At 40.6% G+C, this 18380-nt stretch overlaps 2 protein-coding genes across 3 annotated transcripts in view; one reads left to right on the top strand and one right to left on the bottom strand.

Moving 5' to 3' along the window:
* The first annotated feature begins 562 nt into the window (after positions 1 to 562).
* LOC311108090 (kinesin-like protein KIF26A) overlaps positions 563 to 18380 on the top strand; it is a 111187-nt gene continuing 93369 nt past the window's right edge. The window contains exons 1-2 of the mRNA XM_084150731.1: positions 563 to 1116; positions 3726 to 3974. Coding sequence (XP_084006857.1) covers positions 967 to 1116; positions 3726 to 3974 — 399 coding nt within the window. The 5' untranslated portion in view covers positions 563 to 966. The remainder of the gene's footprint in view (positions 1117 to 3725; positions 3975 to 18380) is intronic.
* LOC311108342 (uncharacterized protein) lies at positions 6301 to 17106 on the bottom strand. Of its 2 annotated transcripts, XM_084150973.1 has the most exons (8): positions 16736 to 17106; positions 16423 to 16568; positions 12489 to 12550; positions 12181 to 12288; positions 11890 to 11988; positions 11411 to 11539; positions 10576 to 10719; positions 6301 to 7314 (listed from the first exon to the last, which is right to left on the bottom strand). In XM_084150973.1, exons 2-7 carry the CDS (start codon positions 16431 to 16433, stop codon positions 10598 to 10600), a joined length of 531 nt encoding a protein of 176 aa, XP_084007099.1. In that variant the 5' UTR covers positions 16434 to 16568; positions 16736 to 17106; the 3' UTR covers positions 6301 to 7314; positions 10576 to 10597. The 2 variants fall into 2 exon arrangements, with proteins under 2 accessions (XP_084007099.1, XP_084007100.1); XM_084150974.1 differs by lacking the exon at positions 10576 to 10719 and having other exon boundaries at positions 16736 to 17104.

The raw sequence follows: 18380 nt of genomic DNA, 5'->3' as shown, positions 1-18380 counted from the left end.
ATCAACATGGCCCAGAAAAACCGGTTGTTAAAAACCCCAAACAAGGAGAACGCAAATGGGCAACCCCTACATGAACCGGTTGATTAATTTCAAAGAGGCCATCTCCCTAAGGGTAGGTAAAGGTTATCCACCAAACAGTCACATAATGATGGTCAAATAAAGGTGAAGTGGACTATGACTAAGCTAGAAGGCCTGCGGCGCATAGGTCTATACACGAATATGAAAACAGATGAGAGAGCACACTACTGTCACTTTTAAGCAAGTACAAGCCTAAACCCTATATTATTTTTATCCAATGAAAACATCAGGCGATCTCTATGACAACAGAACAGCCTAATGTTCTACTGATTTCAAAAAAGCATGGCCATTTTGTCCCATGACTGAAGATCTATGCATTGAAATATTCAACTCAAGAAACACAGTTGCATTACTACATTATTACTGATGCTTGAGAATATGAAATCATTTTCCCGACCAAAAGCACACATACACACAAACACCTTTTTAGAGCAATGGACACAAACCAATATGATAATGTCAATGCATGACACGAGAGCGTGTGGCCTTTATGGCCGCTGGTGTGGCCACTGTATGCGGCGTGAGCGCGCATTCAACAACCAGTGTTTGAAGAGACTGAGAGTGAGTGAACGAGTGAATGGCAGGGGGCGGATGCTTTCAGGTAATCCACGCGTGGTACGCTCATATGCTTTCATTTGGGACTGATAGAATGAGAGCGACCGAATAGGATCCGATTCCAGCGCCACCATGAAATAGATGATAGCCTACGGACTTGGGATATGCAAATAATTTGTTGTTGAACTTTCGGAATCGGACAAGAGAAAGCTGCTGTCTGGAATCATTTTGTCATGACGAATATATCAGTGAGAATATGACGCTGAAAATATGAGATGATACTTGGTGCGTGTCAGTTTGACAGAATCATAGCGACTTGAGGGACGACTTTCCATGGCTTTATATAATTCCACTGGGACCTCTGAGGTGGAAAAAACGGTGCCCACTTATGAGGATCTGGGTGCGTTCTATGTGGATACCGATGGCTATCCACATGGCTATATATTTGGATATACCAGTCATCTAATGCGAAGAAAAGCTCAGGTAAGCGCAAAACATAAAAAAAAATAGGTTAAATGACAAATTAAAATATTGCATATGCAACTAAGGTATTGCAAGTGGTGATATTTAGTTGCTGACTGAATGGTAAAGAAGTCTATGCGTCTTTATCAGATAAATGTACTTTTGTTTGCTGATGACTCGCCGTAGTAGTCCAAGATTCAGCACCATGAACAGCGCCCGATCTTCGGTGGATAACTTGTTACTTCGTTGTCGTGCTAAGTTCACAGCAAGCACGCTCTATTTCATGAGACAGACTGGCTACGAAAATATACTGTCAGAGTAGGTTATGTCTGCAAAAGTATGCCGTTGAAAGTTAGCAAAGGTTTTTAGTGCAAAATGCATAAAGGCTATTGAGAAATGTCGGTTACACAAAAAGGAGTCACGAGACCAGACTTTCCATTTTTGTTGAACACCTTTTTATATACCGGCGCTGTTGACTACCACAGCAACTCAAAGCCATGCCAACTTCTTTTAAAAAGAATGTCAAAAGCTGGCTAATGATCGAGCAATAGAAGAAAGAAAAAATATCTGTATGTAATGCTCTAGGCTATGACAATGTCGTCCAGTTCTTTGTTTTGTTTTGTGTAACCAACGTATGCCTAGTAGACTATGTTTACGTTTGTAATTTTTTTAAAACTATTTAAGAGGACCACAATAGAAATACGTTTTCAAAACTTTTTGGTGTCATCTTAGATGATTGTAAATGCATTATCCACATGTGTGGTTGCATTGTGTTTTAAATTGTCAAATAAATCAATATATTGTCAAATCAATCTAATGAGTAATTTTCAGTAGGCTAGTCTATCCACGCAACAGCAGCAGTTGTTTGACGATGATGCATTCGAGAAACACAGATATGCTACGGACGTGCTGTCATTCCTCATATGTCAGATATTAATGTCTAGACTGTGAGCTGAAATCAGTAGCCTAATATATAACGAGTAATTGTGTCAGATAATGGTCAGGTGAGGGCGCCAGAGCAATACGAACCAGGGCCTTCGTCTTATTATAAGAGGTGGTGTTAGCAGCCTACCCAACACGAGTACAGTAGCCTACTGTTTGGCGAGCGTGAGTTCTTGACTATAAATAATTACGATCACACAGGCGCACAAAATAAATCCAAATGGGTCTTTGCATACGGGACTTGAGTGTACACGAGTAGCTTCGATAATCAGTCAGGCCAAGCACTCTCCATCCTCACTGTTGTAAATGTGCGGACTTTGGTATGAAAATGACGCAATTACAATGTCGATCACAAAGCCTAGCAATTTTTTAAGGATGTCGTTCATAAATTGAAACAGTAGCCTAATCCTTGTCATCAAGAGTGAAAAAAAGTGATATACATTTTGGCAAGGTAATACGAGATTTATTACAGTCAATCAATAAAAATGATACTGTTTCATCTCCATTATTATCTATAGTAGGCCTATGTGCAGTCTAATTGTGATACTGAACTTTCATGACAGAGCGCCCCATATCCCCTAGTCAAACGTCCCATCACAAAGTTAGAGGAAGTTGAAACCGAGAGCTCCACCCATCCATCCCATGGAGGCTATTACCTCATCCGAACATTCCACCAAATTGAATTCTATCGCTGTCAGACGCGCTGTGGGAATGAATTAAACTGCCAAGGGACTACTGCGAGGACTATCTTATCACCATACATTTTTCTGGGCGATTTACCAATATATGCAAGGGCCAAATCGTCACCAATAAACGTGGGAACTGTAGGCAATAACATTACAGGTTCAATCGAAAACGTGTGTGAGTTGGTAACATATACGAGATGTACTCACAGTATTGGAATACGGCTCGAGGACGCAAACCAGACTACAGGAGATATACGGTGAGGTCCCTTGAGTATATCGATGGATGACGTTTCAGATGTCTGAGATGAGTTAACTATACAACTTTTTTGCTATGCATTGTGTAAAGTAAAACATCAGACCCTGACTATAGGCTATGGCTTCCTTTTTGTTTATATGGAGACCGTTGCATATCACCTTTTAGGGGCAATCTGCAATTGATACATACATTTTTGTACTTTTAATTATATATATATATATATATATATATATATATATTTAATTATATTATATTAATTATATATATTATACCCATTGATTGTTGAATAATATAATTTATAAATGCCTCATGAGCTTAATTCAACTGTCATACCCCATCAAAACCCAAAACCTGTTTTACTATTTGTAAAAATAATAATTGTAAACAAACACTGAATAGCCTCAAGACATGATTAAAACAGTCATTTTGATCTCATGGATAGTCAGTCCTTGCAACCATAGCTGTGTTTATGAATTTGAGACCCATCCTGCAGCTGTTTATCAAATCAGTGGCGGGGTAACTGCTTTGTTGATGTTTGAAGTGCAGATTGCCCCTTTAACCTATCACCTTTAACCTAATTGCTCATGGGCGGAAGTGTCTGTTGAATGTGATTACCTACACCTGTGCATTATTATCAATTACAATCCTCCATCATACAGGTGTGCATATGCATTCTTGCTGTATTGATAACTAGTCAGAAGACAGACACCTTTATTAAAACTTGTATTTCTTCCCTGTTTTATAAGGTTGTTGAGGGAGAGACCCTGATATCTCTGGGAGTCAATCCAAGGAAGAGGCTTCACTCAGCGCCGGTGGAGGATGTTGAATGCGGCGGCCGGCCAAACCCCGAGGGCGCTGGGTCAGTGTCCGTGACGGAGTTGAGTCACTATGGGGAAAAGGGAGAAGGCGAGGGGACCTTGTGCCAACGATGTCAGATCATTGCTACAGAGCTGAACAGGCAAGCGCTTGCTTTGGCCGACCCTGCGTCCCTGAAGGTTTGTAACTTTGAACGCTCCGCTCTTCACCATTAAAACAATTACTTAAGACAACTGTCCCAACAATGTAGTCGGACACACAGTTCTGCTTTTATATATCTATTTTTTCCTCATGGTTTTAGGCTTATAGATGCAGTCACTGCATGGTTTAAACACCCAGAAAGGTAGGCCTAGCAGTTAAGAGCTTATAACTTCAGATAAACATGTAATTGGTTCAGATAGACATGTCATTGGTTCAGATAGACATGTCATTGTTTCAGATAGACATGTAGCCTATGAATGAACCCCACACAAGTACCAGATAAATCAACGAAACAGCTGATGTTACGAATTATTTTTCACCTGTAGGCTATATCACGACCTGTTGACTATTGCTTTGTGGAAAAAACACACGGCATAAAAGGCTGCTGGTGTCCCATGACTTCTCATGGGCCTACCCCATGATTTTCAATGTGAATGCCATGGGACTTTTACATAAGGGTTATTTTTAAGGCTACGAACCATGCTCATAGGACAATGTAGAAGTGTGGAGAGGCATTTGATACTGAGGTCTTTTGTCAGGTTTGTATTGCTGAGAATAATCCTCAAAGTGCACTCCTGTCCCAATTGTGGTCTGGGACACTGCTCACGGGCCCATTTCCCATAGTGACAGCGCTCTCTTCCCATCCTCTCAGAGCGAAAGTAGAACTTGGCGGATTCGCTAGATGTACCCAGCTATGATACAGTATGTGCTGTGCTGTGCAAGTGTGTATGAGATAGTCACAGAGGAAGTCAGAGAGTGAGTGAGAGGGTTAAGCAGAGAGAGAGAGAGAGAGAGAGAGAGAAGCAGAGAGAGAGAGAGAGATAAGCAAAGAGAGAGAGACACAGAGAGAGAGAGAGAGAGAGAGAGAGAGACAGAGATAGAGAGAGATAAGCAGAGCGAGAGAGAGAGAGAGATAAGCAGAGAGAAAGGCAGAGAGAGAGTGAGAGAGATAAGCAGAAAGAGAGAGGCAGAGAGAGAGGCAGAGAGAGAGTGAGGTAGAGAGAGAGATAAGCAGAGAGAGAGGCAGAGAGAGTGAGAGAGATAAGCAGAGAGAGAGGCAGAGAGAGAGTGAGAGAGATAAGCAGAGAGAGAGCGATAAGCAGAGAGAGGAAGGTAGAGAGAGAGAGATAAGCAGAGAGAGTGGGGCAGAGAGAGAGAGAGATAAGCAGAGAGAGAGAGATAAGCAGAGAGAGAGAGGCAGAGAGAGAGAGATAGAGGCAGAGAGAGAGAGAGAGAGAGAGAGAGGCAGAGAGAGAGAGAGAGAGAGAGAGAGAGATAAGCAGAGAGAGGAAGGTAGAGAGAGAGAGATAAGCAGAGAGAGTGGGGCAGAGAGAGAGAGATAAGCAGAGAGAGAGAGATAAGCAGAGAGAGAGAGGCAGAGAGAGATAGAGGCAGAGAGAGAGAGAGAGAGAGAGGCAGAGAGAGAGAGGGGATAAGCAGAGAGAGAGTTTTGGTAACACTTTATTTGGATAGTCCATCTGTAGATGCTCTTCAGACCACCTACAGACTATCAGGAATATTTCAACTATCTACTAACCCGAACCCTAACCCTAACCCTAACCCTAACCCTAACCCTAACCCTAACCCTACCCCTAACCCTAACCCTAACCCTAACCCTAACCCTAACCCTAACCCTAACCTGAATCTAGTTGATGATCCCTACTGTAGAGCGTCTACAGAGTGACTATCCAGACTATCCAAATAAAGGGACCAGAGTATTTGCCATGGAAAGGCCAGTTTTCAGAACTTTACCAGTTCACACCCTGAAAAACTCTGGCTTGTGTACTTGTCAACACAGTTTCAAACATGCACGCTTCCTATGTCTGACCTTTCCTCCTCCTCCTCTACCATGGTACATTTTTATGTAACCCGCTTTGGCTTATATGCTTTATAGCATGTTATTTCTGCTACTCTCAGCAGTTAAGATATGCGTTACAAACGTCACCCTCTTCCCTATGTAATGCATTACTTTTGACCAGTGCCCATAGTTAAATGTAATGCACTATATAGGGAATAGGGTGCCATTTGGGATGCGACCGAGTTATTTGCCCAGCTCATAAAGGGGGCCTAGTCAGCACTTTGAGCTCATCATCATGAACGATGGCTTTCATCGGATCCCCATCAGCCATGGAAGGAAGTGCTGAACATCAGAAATGGAGCCAGTCATACCCGTTGTTATTATTAAGGGTATCCTGATAATGGTAATAAAACGTATGTTGTCCATGGAAGTTTTGTGTTCACCTTCTGAGAAGACCACTTTGTTTATGGAGTTTTTAAAATAGGATTTGACAGACATCTTCAAGCTGAATTCATGACCATTTACCACAGACTTCTCAGTAACACACCCCACTGGGCACACACTGGTTGAATCAACGTAGAATACATTTACATTTACATCATTTAGCAGACGTTGAATTGACGTCTATGCCCAGTGGGACACTACTACTACGTAGATACCCAGTGGGACACTACTACTACGTAGATACCAGAAGCAGATCTCTCTCCATGTCACAGAGTCAGATAGGAAGGTGATCTCTCTCCATATCACAGAGTCAGATAGGAAGGTGATCTCTCTCCATATCACAGAGTCAGATAGGAAGGTGATCTCTCTCCATATCACAGAGTCAGATAGGAAGGTGATCTCTCTCCATATCACAGAGTCAGATAGGAAGGTGATCTCTCTCCATATCACAGAGTCAGATAGGAAGGTGATCTCTCTCCATGTCACAGCCAGATGGGAAGGTGAACATTAGAATTGATCCCGGAGCTGCTTTAAAGTCTGTTTTGTGGTTTTCCTCACTATGTGGTTAAGTCTTTGGACAGGATGAGCTGATATTAGATCTGTTGGTTGGATGAGGGTATAATATAATATAATATAATCGATTATAATTTAATATAGTATAATAATAATATAATCCCAAGTTTCTCTTGGCTCTTCTCTTTTGTTTGATAGGTCATGTGGATATCCATGCCAGATCATGCTCTCTCTATCTGTGAGATCGGCATGTCATTCCCAAAAACCAAATCTGAAATTTAGTCCACCTTGACTTCAAGCTGTAATGGTGGTACGGGCTGGCATACTCTCTCATGGGGGCGGGGGTTTCTGCCCATGCATGATGGTATAGGGGCATGTCTTGTGTCAGGCAGAGCTTTGATTATCACCCCCCCTCCCTGGGCCCATGAATAGTTTAGTCTGGCTTGGAGTCTGGGGAGCGACATTTTCCTTCCGGGAGCTCCAATATTGTACCATGCAATTGCATTGTGTTTGCTGTGTGTATGGATCTGTTTACTAAATCTCTGGTTAAACTAAAGTTTGTCCTAAAAAACAAAAACAAAATAGAATTATTGTAAAATTGACTGTGTCCATAAAATGTATATAGTATGTATAAGCTGGAAGTAGAGGCCTAAGCATTGCTGTTCACAAGTTTACTCCAATTAGGGAAGGGGTGGTTGGGTTGGAAAGTAATAAAGGGAAATATTATTTAAAAAAAAGGATATGTATATGTGTATGTATATGTATGTGTATTTATATATGTATGTATGTATGTATATATGTATGTATGTATGTATGTATGTATGTATGTATGTACACATATATATTTGCGAGAAAAACAAAACAAATGGGGGATTGGAAGTGATGCAGACAATGACATTGATGGAAGTTACAATCTGCAATATTAAAGCTGATCTACGCCCTAAAAAAATAAAAAAAATAAGACAAAGTCTGTCGTCATGGAAATTGTTCAAGAAAAGCTACAACATAAAAAAAAAAAACAGCTGCAGATTATAATTTCATTCGTCCTGTATATTTCAAATATTACAGTGTGTTTGTTCACAGGGGTCTTTGCAGGGGGAAAATGTTTCCTTGGGCGTGCGCCTAACTAACCGTAACCCCCAGGTCCTTTGGCTTGGTGTGATGTAGTTTCAGGTCATTCCTCATGGCCTGCCTGCCTACCTGCCCAGACTATGGCTGGGTTTCAATGGCTTTTCCCCCTACTTTACTTTGTGACCATTGATATCAGTTCGAATCAAATTGTTTTCACCCCATCATGTCCTTTTAGATCAGTGTTCAAGGAAAAGAGATGACGACAGGAGGCTATTCTAAATTATTGGGACATGGCCTATAGTGCTGCGTGGGTCAAAATGGCACCAGCCACAGTGAATGGATAAGTCCGTATAACCCTCACTTGGTTTGATGTTGCCACAACTTTTATGTTAGAAAAGTTGTCTGTACACAGGGCCATATAGTTGTCCATACACAGGGCCATATAGTTGTCTATACACAGGGCCATATAGTTGTCTATACACAGGGCCATATAGTTGTCTATACACAGGGCCATATAGTTGTCTGTACACAGGGCCATATAGTTGTCTATACACAGGGCCATATAGTTGTCTATACACAGGGCCATATAGTTGTCCGTACACAGGGCCATATAGTTGTCTATACACAGGGCCATATAGTTGTCTATACACAGGGCCATATAGTTGTCTATACACAGGGCCATATAGTTGTCTATACACAGGGCCATATAGTTGTCCATACACATGGCCATATAGTTGTCTATACACAGGGCCATATAGTTGTCCATACACAGGGCCATATAGTTGTCCATACACAGGGCCATATAGTTGTCTATACACAGGGCCATATAGTTGTCCATACACAGGGCCATATAGTTGTCTATACACAGGGCCATATAGTTGTCTATACACAGGGCCATATAGTTGTCTATACACAGGGCCATATAGTTGTCCATACACAGGGCCATATAGTTGTCTATACACAGGGCCATATAGTTGTCTATACACAGGGCCATATAGTTGTCTATACACAGGGCCATATAGTTGTCTATACACAGGGCCATATAGTTGTCCATACACAGGGCCATATAGTTATCTGTACACATGGCCATATAGTTGTCTATACACAGGGCCATATAGTTGTCCATACACAGGGCCATATAGTTGTCTATACACAGGGCCATATAGTTGTCTGTACACATGGCCATATAGTTGTCTATACACAGGGCCATATAGTTGTCTATACACAGGGCCATAAAGTTGTCTGTACACAGGGCCATATAGTTGTCTATACACAGGGCCATATAGTTGTCCATACACAGGGCCATATAGTTGTCTATACACAGGGCCATATAGTTGTCTGTACACATGGCCATATAGTTGTCTATACACAGGGCCATATAGTTGTCTATACACAGGGCCATAAAGTTGTCTGTACACAGGGCCATATAGTTGTCTATACACAGGGCCATAAAGTTGTCTATACACAGGGCCATAAAGTTGTCCATACACAGGGCCATATAGTTGTCTGTACACAGGGCCATATAGTTGTCTATACACAGGGCCATATAGTTGTCTGTACACAGGGCCATATAGTTGTCCATTCACAGGGCCATATAGTTGTCTGTACACAGGGCCATATAGTTGTCTATACACAGGGCCATATAGTTGTCTATACACAGGGCCATATAGTTGTCCATACACAGGGCCATATAGTTGTCCATACACAGGGCCATATAGTTGTCTATACACAGGGCCATATAGTTGTCTATACACAGGGCCATATAGTTGTCTATACACAGGGCCATATAGTTGTCTATACACAGGGCCATATAGTTGTCTATACACAGGGCCATATAGTTGTCTATACACAGGGCCATATAGTTGTCCGTACACAGGGCCATATAGTTGTCCGTACACAGGGCCATATAGTTGTCTATACACAGGGCCATATAGTTGTCTATACACAGGGCCATATAGTTGTCCGTACACAGGGCCATATAGTTGTCCGTACACAGGGCCGTATGTAGAGTTACACGTGTGAGAACTATGAGTTGCTTAGGAAGTTGGAGAAGCCGTCTGTAGACGTGCCAGTCTTTGCGCAGAAGCTTTTGTTGGAGAGTTCTAGAGTCTAGCTCTTCATTTTCTGCTCCCTTGGTACATTTTAAAAAACCAGTGTGTTTTGAAAGACATTAAACAAATTGCAAAGACCAAGGTCCAAGCATCAAAATGAACTTACTTAGCTTACTTCAAGTGTTTCCCAGGACCTCCAAAACTATCAACAGTTCAGATGGTGTCTTAAGTTGGGGGATATGACTCATATATATTTAATTGTCAACACAAGTGTTGAATTTTCCTCACCTAGAATGACATCATATGAAAGGGAGTGTGAATCTATCCACTCTCTCCTTGATGTTTACTTTTACATAGCCATTTTTATATACAACAGCAAGTGCCTCATTGTCTTTGAAAACAATGCCAGTCGCAGAGTGTGAACAACGGAGTACAAATAGGAAGTGACCCTTGTTGATCTTCGCTCTGAGCTGAAAGCATATCCCTTTAGACATCCTTGGTTCAATTCAATGAAACCTGCAGTGCGTTGCAGTATTTAACAGCGATTATGCTATCGCCACCATCCTGGTAGCATAAATAGTGCTCATGTAACTACAAACAAGTGTTTTCAAATGAAACACTGGTTTCTCATGACATCTTGCCACCCTCAAGCTCTGGGAGAAAATGGTCCCACTTTACCCAAGCACCCACCTGGCAACCCACCTAGAACTGTTGGTGTTTGTTTTCAACCCTGCCTTGTATGAATGCCACCGGTGAGAAGGAGTAATGTGTTTTGCCATAGACAGGGATGGCATTTCGCATAGGGTGCTGCGGGTACTGCGGGTCCTGGTGGGATGTAATCGGCACCTGGGCAGAGGAAAGTAGCATGGATTTGTCCAAGATTGCCCAAATTGTGATGTACAAGATTGCCAACATCATCATCGGAAACATACTGGAATGTATGCAGGTTTGCTAGGGGTCCAAGCACAGAAGGTTTAGAGCCTTAATGTATAAAAAAAAAGGTGAGAAGTAGGCATTGGTCTGAAGCCTAAAAATAAAGCAAATTCACATGAGCAACACAATACCTTCTCCACCCATGCTCTACCAAGGTTTTCCAGCACACAGTTTTGACCTACTGCAGTAGTTATGTTGGTCTATTGTACTTCAAATAATGTGTATGCAGGTTTCTTACGATTAAAATCTTCTCACACAGCCTAATTCATCCTCTGGGAGGAGGTGCTCCCACAACAATGTGATTTGTACCACATACAAGTTAAAGTATTGGATCCTTCACACATCCCATTTCACTACCGTTTCAAGCTTTTTTTTTATTATATGAATTACCATCATGCTTGATTGAGCGAGCACTTTTTCTTCTAGTAATGTGGTGCCTGCCTGTATTTCCTTTAACCTGTTTATTTAGCACTACATGGGCGGTAGGTAGCCTAGCAGTTAAGAGCGTTGGGCCAGTAACCTAAAGGTTTTTTAATTTTTTTATGTATTATATGAAAGAATAGAGGCGCCACATGACATATTGACAATTAATCTGCTTTATTACCCTCTAGTTGTAATTTACTTATCATCTCTTCCAAAGACTTCTGAAGATCAAACTTGTCACCCAGCATTTCAATCACTTTCGACAGGTCCAGGGTTTTGCTGTTGTCCTGTGTCGGATCTGGACAGGCATCTATGCGGCAAATTATGACAGTCCGTGATTAAATAAACATTTACATTATCACAAGGATACAACATTTAGTTTTCCCCAGAAGCTACTTTGCATTAAGGTATTCTACCCTTGTGGATGTATCTTCCGAACAGCATGCAGAACAGCTCGTTGTTGTTGGCCTATCCAGCACAGTGACAAAGCACAATGTCAAATCTAGTTCGCTAGCTTATCATGCAGTCGGCGCTTCGCTGATAACTTTGCAAACTTTGGTTGAATCACTCAGTCTGCTCACCTTGCTTCCATTCTAAAATGGTAGCTTGGTCGCTGAAAATAGTTTCTGGTGAAAACTCTAGGTAAGGTAAGATGCTTACCTTTCTGTGGGTTTGTGAACACAGCTGGTGGCAAATTGAGACAGTCCACCTGTTTCTTAAACACTTTCAGTTCAGCAGAGGTGATCTCCTTTCTCTTACCTGTTCATCATAGGGAATAGAAAATATATTATGAGCCAGAGGGCCCCAAAATAAACATATTTTCATATTCATATTTTCACATACTGTATATCATGTCCAATTAGTTAAGTAGTAATACGTTTTTAAACAAGACCATAGTACTGAGTTTAGCATGATAGACAGGGCTCTCAGTGTATTTTCTAATGTTCTTACTGTAGAGATACAGAGTGCTGTAGTTGCCAAGCAATGACATCTTTTGGTGGGCAAGGAGGCAGTCAGGGCAGGTACTCAGGTAGGTCAGGGAAGAGGACAAAGGCAACGCTATGGCACACAAACACACACTTTTTTTAACATGACATACCACATTCGTTCACTATCCTTTAGTGCAAAGTCATTATTATTATTATTATTGTTATTATTATTATTATTATTATTATTATTAGTAGTAGTAGTAGTAGTAGTAGTAGTAGTAGTAGTAGTAGTAGTAGTAGTAGTAGTAGTATTGTTATGGCTTTACTCACTTGACGTAAATGTGTTGTTTTCCATGGTCATCACACTGGTCATGCTGATGCATTTGCCTCCACTGTTGAGTAATGAACTGAGATAAATATACTACAACATTCAATTACAAATTAAATTATACATCACATTACACTCAAAACACATTTCTCTAAGTTGTCTTTGTTCTGAGAACATTCCTAATGTCACACAATTTGAGAACGTTCCCAGAATATACCCAACAAACCAAAACTGGTTCTGTGTATGTTCCCAGAACATTTCATTAAGCTGTGGGAAAGGTGTAAGAACATTCCCCCTAAAAGTTATAATAACACAATCTGTCCAGTTGTGTTGATGATTATACAATGTTGGTATTAATGTGGAAAAAACATTCCTCTGATGTTGCAAGAATGTTAACATAACATTTGTTATGTCATTTTAAAGTGTCCAAAACATTTCATTATGCTGTGAGAACAATGCGGGTACATTAGCACTCACATCTGACCTGTAGCACTCAAATCTGACCTGTAGCACTCACATCTGTAATCATGAAGTGCTTTGGAAGCCTGGTCATGGCACATCTTTTTTTCTTGAGCGGTTGGTCAGGGGACCAGAACATAATTACAAATAATTTGTAAACCGCAAATTAACCGTAAGGAGCCCAAACAGATATAATATTTCATTAAAACAATCATTTCAAACCTTGCTTACGTTTGTATACGATCACACATATCTCTATTATGCGTGGGAATACTTTGGAACAGATTTCCAAAATTAAAATAACTTGGAGCTGATTTATTAACTATTTAGCAGTCTTATGACTTGGGAATAGAAGCTGTTCAGGAGCCTGTTGGTGTCAGACTTCATGCTCCGGTACCGCTTGCCGTGTGGAAGCAGAGAGAACAGTCTACGGCTTGGGTGGCTGGAGTCTTTAACGATTTTCCGGGCCTTCCTTTCACACCGCCTGATATAGAGGTCCTGTATGGCAGGGAGCTCAGCCCCAGTGATGTACTGGGCTGTCCGTGCCACCCTCTGTAGCGCCATGCGATCGCGGGCGGTGCTGTTGCCATACCAAGCAGTGATGCTGCCAGTCAAGATGCTCTCAATAGTGCAGCTGTATAACTGTTTGAGGATTTGAGTCTCCATGCCAAATCTTTTCAGCCTCTTGAAGGGGAAGAGGCATTGTCATGCCTTCTTCGTCAAATCAAATCAAATCAAAATGTTATTTGTCACATACACGTGTTTAGCAGATGTTATTGCGGGTGTAGCGAAATGCTTGTGCTTCTAACTCCGACAGTGCAGTAATATCTAACAAGTAATATCTAACAATTTCACAACATATACCCAATACACACAAATCTAAGTAAGGAATGGAATTAAGAATATATACATATATGGAGGAGCAATGACAGAGCGGAATGGACTAAGATACAGTAGAATATTATAGTTTGCCCCCGGTAATGCGTTCGGCAGACAGCACCACCCTCTGGAGAGCCCTGCGGTTGCGGGCGGTGCAGTTGCCGTACCAGGCGGTCATACAGCCCGACAGGATGCTCTCAATTGTACATCTGTAAAAGTTTGTGAGGGTTTTAGGTGCCAAGCCAAATGTATTCAGCCTCCTGAGGTTGAAGAGGCTCAGTTGCGCCTTCTTCACCTCACTGTCTGCGTGGGTGGACCATTTCAGTTGGTCAGTGATGTGTACGCCAAGGACCTTGAAGCTTTCCACCTTCTCCACTGCGGGTCCCGTCGATGTGGATAGGGGGGGTGCACCCTCTGCTGTATCCTGAAGTCCACGATCATCTCCTTTGTTTTGTTGACGTTGAGTGAGAGGTTATTTGAATGATGGTGTTGATGTGAGCCATGACCAGCCTTTCAAAGCATTTCATGGCTACAGATGTGAGTGCTACAGCCATAGTCAATTAATCAATTAATAACGTTCCACCCATCAGGCCACTAGAGGGTGATTTGGTCATTTGACTGCAGGAAAGGGCTACAAAATCTATAACTATGTTTGGACAATACCCTAATCAAATATAATGATGTAAGATGATTGAAATGGCATTTGTTTAAAAGTTTGGCAACTTCAAATAATAATGTTTTCAGAACTCTTTTTTTTATTGCTTAAGTATGTTCAGGGAATGTTATTGGAATTATCATGTCACAGCATCACACTATAACTTTGAGACCATTGAGAGGGCGGCGGGTAGCCACATTTTGTTGCAGCAGCATATTCTAAAAACACTACGGGAACATTGTGTTATTACATTCCCTGGCAACCTAATGAAAACCTTAGGGGGATGTTCTGTGGTAGTTTTTAGAGAGGTTGTGAACAACATTTTAGTAAATGTTAGGAGAACATTCCAAGGATATTTCATTTCAAACATTTTCTTAGAAAAAAATATTTGTTGATCAAAAACATTATTTTAATGTTTGTTTGACGTTATCATCCTAATGTTAGCACAAATCCTAACTAGAACTTAATTGAAATGTTAATTAATGTCCTGGGAATGTTCACAGGAATGTTCACGGTTTGCTGGTTAGTTTAAATTGTTTTTAAATAGAACCATGTTGGGACCTCCAGGAAACTTTATGTTGAAGCACTGAAATTCCCCTTAAAGTCTCACTCCAGTCTCCCTTTCACCTCATTTATCACCTGATTTACTTAAAGGCACATTACAGTAAAGAAACTTGAATTTCCTATGTTTTATATTCAGTATATTTCATTTTAGTCATTTAGCAGATGCTCTTATCCAGATCATGCATACATATTTGTTTTCTCATACTGGCCCCCTGTGGGAATCAAACCCACAACCCTGGCGTTGCAAGCGCCATGCTCTACCAACTGAGCTACACGGGGCCCGTGTATTTCCACACTGAGGTTGGAATAATACTGTGAAATTGTGAAAATTATGATAATTCCCTTTTAGTGTAAGAACTGTTTGAAAAGACTGCCTGTAATTTCAGCCTGTTTTGGTGGGATTGAGTTTTGGCGTGCCTGGTGACATCACCAGGCAGTAAATTAAATAGACTAATAAAAAAGAGTTCCAAGAGTTCCAAACCTCTCTGCCAATAACAGCTAGTTTTGAGTCATAGCGAAATACTTGCTTTAGAAATTTCTCTTTGCTAAGAAGCTATTTTTTATTTTATTTTTATTAACAATTTCAGTAAGGTACTTCATTGTTACCCAGAAATTATTTTATATTGAGATAAAAACGGCTGCATTGGACCTTTTTTAAATGTAAAATCTTTTTTTTTTTTTTTCACTAGTCCACTGCTGATACTGTCCCACATTGTTTTGCATGTCAGCAGTCAAGTTTTCAAGATCTTGGATATTCAAGCTATTCAAGAAGCAAAGTGTCACCGGCCACATATGACTGTAAGTCGCTTTGGATAAAAGCGTCTGCTAAATGGCATATTATATATTATATTATATCGTCATCATGATTAAAAATGCAAAAATAATCATAATTGTGAGTATTTAAAGAAGTTCTCTGAACAATTTGAGAGCATTCCTATACTATTATCAATTATTAAATTAAAAATAACTATGTGTGAACTTACAGGAAGTTTTCTGTTAAGGTAATGAAATATTAAGAAACGTTTTTTTTGTGTGAATGTGCTGAGAATGTTCCAAAACAAAGCAACTATCCTGCAACATTCCCAGAAAGTTGTGGGAAGGTTGCAGCAAAATAACAATAGGACAACCACGGTCTCACCATGCTCTGAGAAACATAGCATTTTTTGTGCTAGCTGGGTTTTCAAGTGTTCGTAAAAGCAAAGACGGGGTATAATTATTATTTTTGCACGTTACAATTACAATTTGTGTTACAATGCTGTTTGCTGTTGTGTAATTATTGTATTTCCAACACGTTTTTAACATTTACATTTCCGGTACGGTATGCATACAGTGAACATACAATAAGCATGAAGCGCATTGAAGGTCAAGAATTGTCTTACATGTTTGTCATCTGTAATCCTTTAACAGTGTTGTTCTGGAGTCCAGGAGAGACCTGAATCCAGCCTGTGATCCATTATTTTGCAGCATACTCTCTGCCACCAGGGAACTCACTGCTCTCTGCGATAGAAATCCACTTACCCCAAATCTGCAAGAGATATAGGACCCAGACATACTGTATATACCGACCGATACAAACATAGATGGATAACAGCAGTAGTTAGATACCAACTGTCCAACAGATAGATAAACGGATACAAACGGACAGATAGACAGATAGACAGACAGAAATAGACAGACAGACATAGTACTAACATGGTCCGTGCTGTTCATCTCTAGGGGTCTCAGTAGATCCTCGCAGGACAGAGGAGCTGCCAGTCCCACTGAGAGAAGACTGAGGACAGAGATGACACACAGGACCAACATGTCTCACTAAGTGTCACTGTTATATACTCTAATAAAAAAAAAAAAAAAAAAAAAAGTATTAATATTTGTAAAGTGGTTGTCCCACTGGCTATCATAAGGTGAATGCACCAATTTGTAAGTCGCTCTGGATAAGAGCGTCTGCTAAATGACGTAAATGTAAATGTAATACAGTATATCTCCTGTAGTCTACTTGAAGCCTCACTATCTCTTCCTATATCTGCCCTTTGGTGCACTAGCTGGATTAAACAACAGTGTCAGGGCAGCAGAATAGTGCCAGTCTTATACCCATGAGTTTGCCCTCCACTGGCCTGTGTGCTCTGCAAAACATGTTTGTTTACGGGAACCGTTTCTGTTTGCATTGGCTTTCCCACCATTGCTAAATCATTACTGGGCAAAAAGGCCTTGCTATTAGGTAAGTAGCTTAGCTGTAAAGAACATTGTGCCAGTAACCGGAAGGTTCCTGGTTTGAATCCCCGAGCTGACTAGGTGAAACATCTGTCGATGTGGCTTGAGCAAGGCACTTAACCCTAATTTCTCCTGTAAGTGGCTAAACGACTGCTAAATGACTAAAATGTAAAACGTGTAAATATTAGAAAGGGAGTTGTACTGAGAGCAGAGCACACGGTGCTTCTGAGAGTGGATGTCTGTGTTAGGCCCACAGGACTTTGACCGCCCCCTTATTTTGCCCAAAACAATGTAAACAAGTAGAATCGTTCCCGTTATGCAAATGCTTCACATGAATGTGAATTTTATTTCTGGTAAATCTATCTATCTGTTTCCATTTCTGCGTGTGTATTATACAAATGGTCAGTTATCGCAAAACCACAAGAATATTAACAGTGATAACAACAACATAATAACCCCCCCCTAAAAATAATCATAGATTGGCCAGTCATGATAACATTATACTGCAGTTTTGATGCTGCAGTCAGTGGATTGAAAGAGGTGTGAAGTAAAAAATGTAAACAAGGATATTCATGGTGTCTTTCTGGTCAGATGTTGCATGAACTTTGGATCCGTGTTTCATGTTTATTATTTTTTCATGTTCAGTGTTTCACGTTCCATGTCCAAATCATCCCAACGTCTCTACAATTGATTGTGGAAGTCTATAAAGTTACTTTAAGATGATTTGGACATGGAAAACGCTAATATTGTATTGGGGATTTTGACTTGCCTCGATTTTTGGACAAAAATGCTAACCACTTGCCAAGTAAACACCAGACAGTGGTTAGGTAAACAAAACCAAAACATGGATTGCTGTCTTACCTTGTCCATAGACTGCCTACAGGTTAAGGAAACTAATATGCCATTTTGTTTAAGGCTAACATGTTATTTGAGAATAAAATGAACTTTTTTTATATATTGACCTGTTCAAAAGCAATCGTCTTTGAAACTGCGTGTGAAAACACCTAGAATAGGTTGTTGCATTTATGTCATAATGTAACACTATGCTAACGTAGAGACTGAACAACTCTCTTTGAAATAATCCCACTGAATGGTATATGATGCACCCAGAATAGAGAGGGGAAATATC

Source organism: Coregonus lavaretus (genome assembly GCF_964263955.1).
Source record: "Coregonus lavaretus genome assembly, chromosome: 33".
Taxonomy (NCBI): domain Eukaryota; kingdom Metazoa; phylum Chordata; class Actinopteri; order Salmoniformes; family Salmonidae; genus Coregonus; species Coregonus lavaretus.
This window is presented reverse-complemented; position numbering and strand designations above follow the sequence as displayed.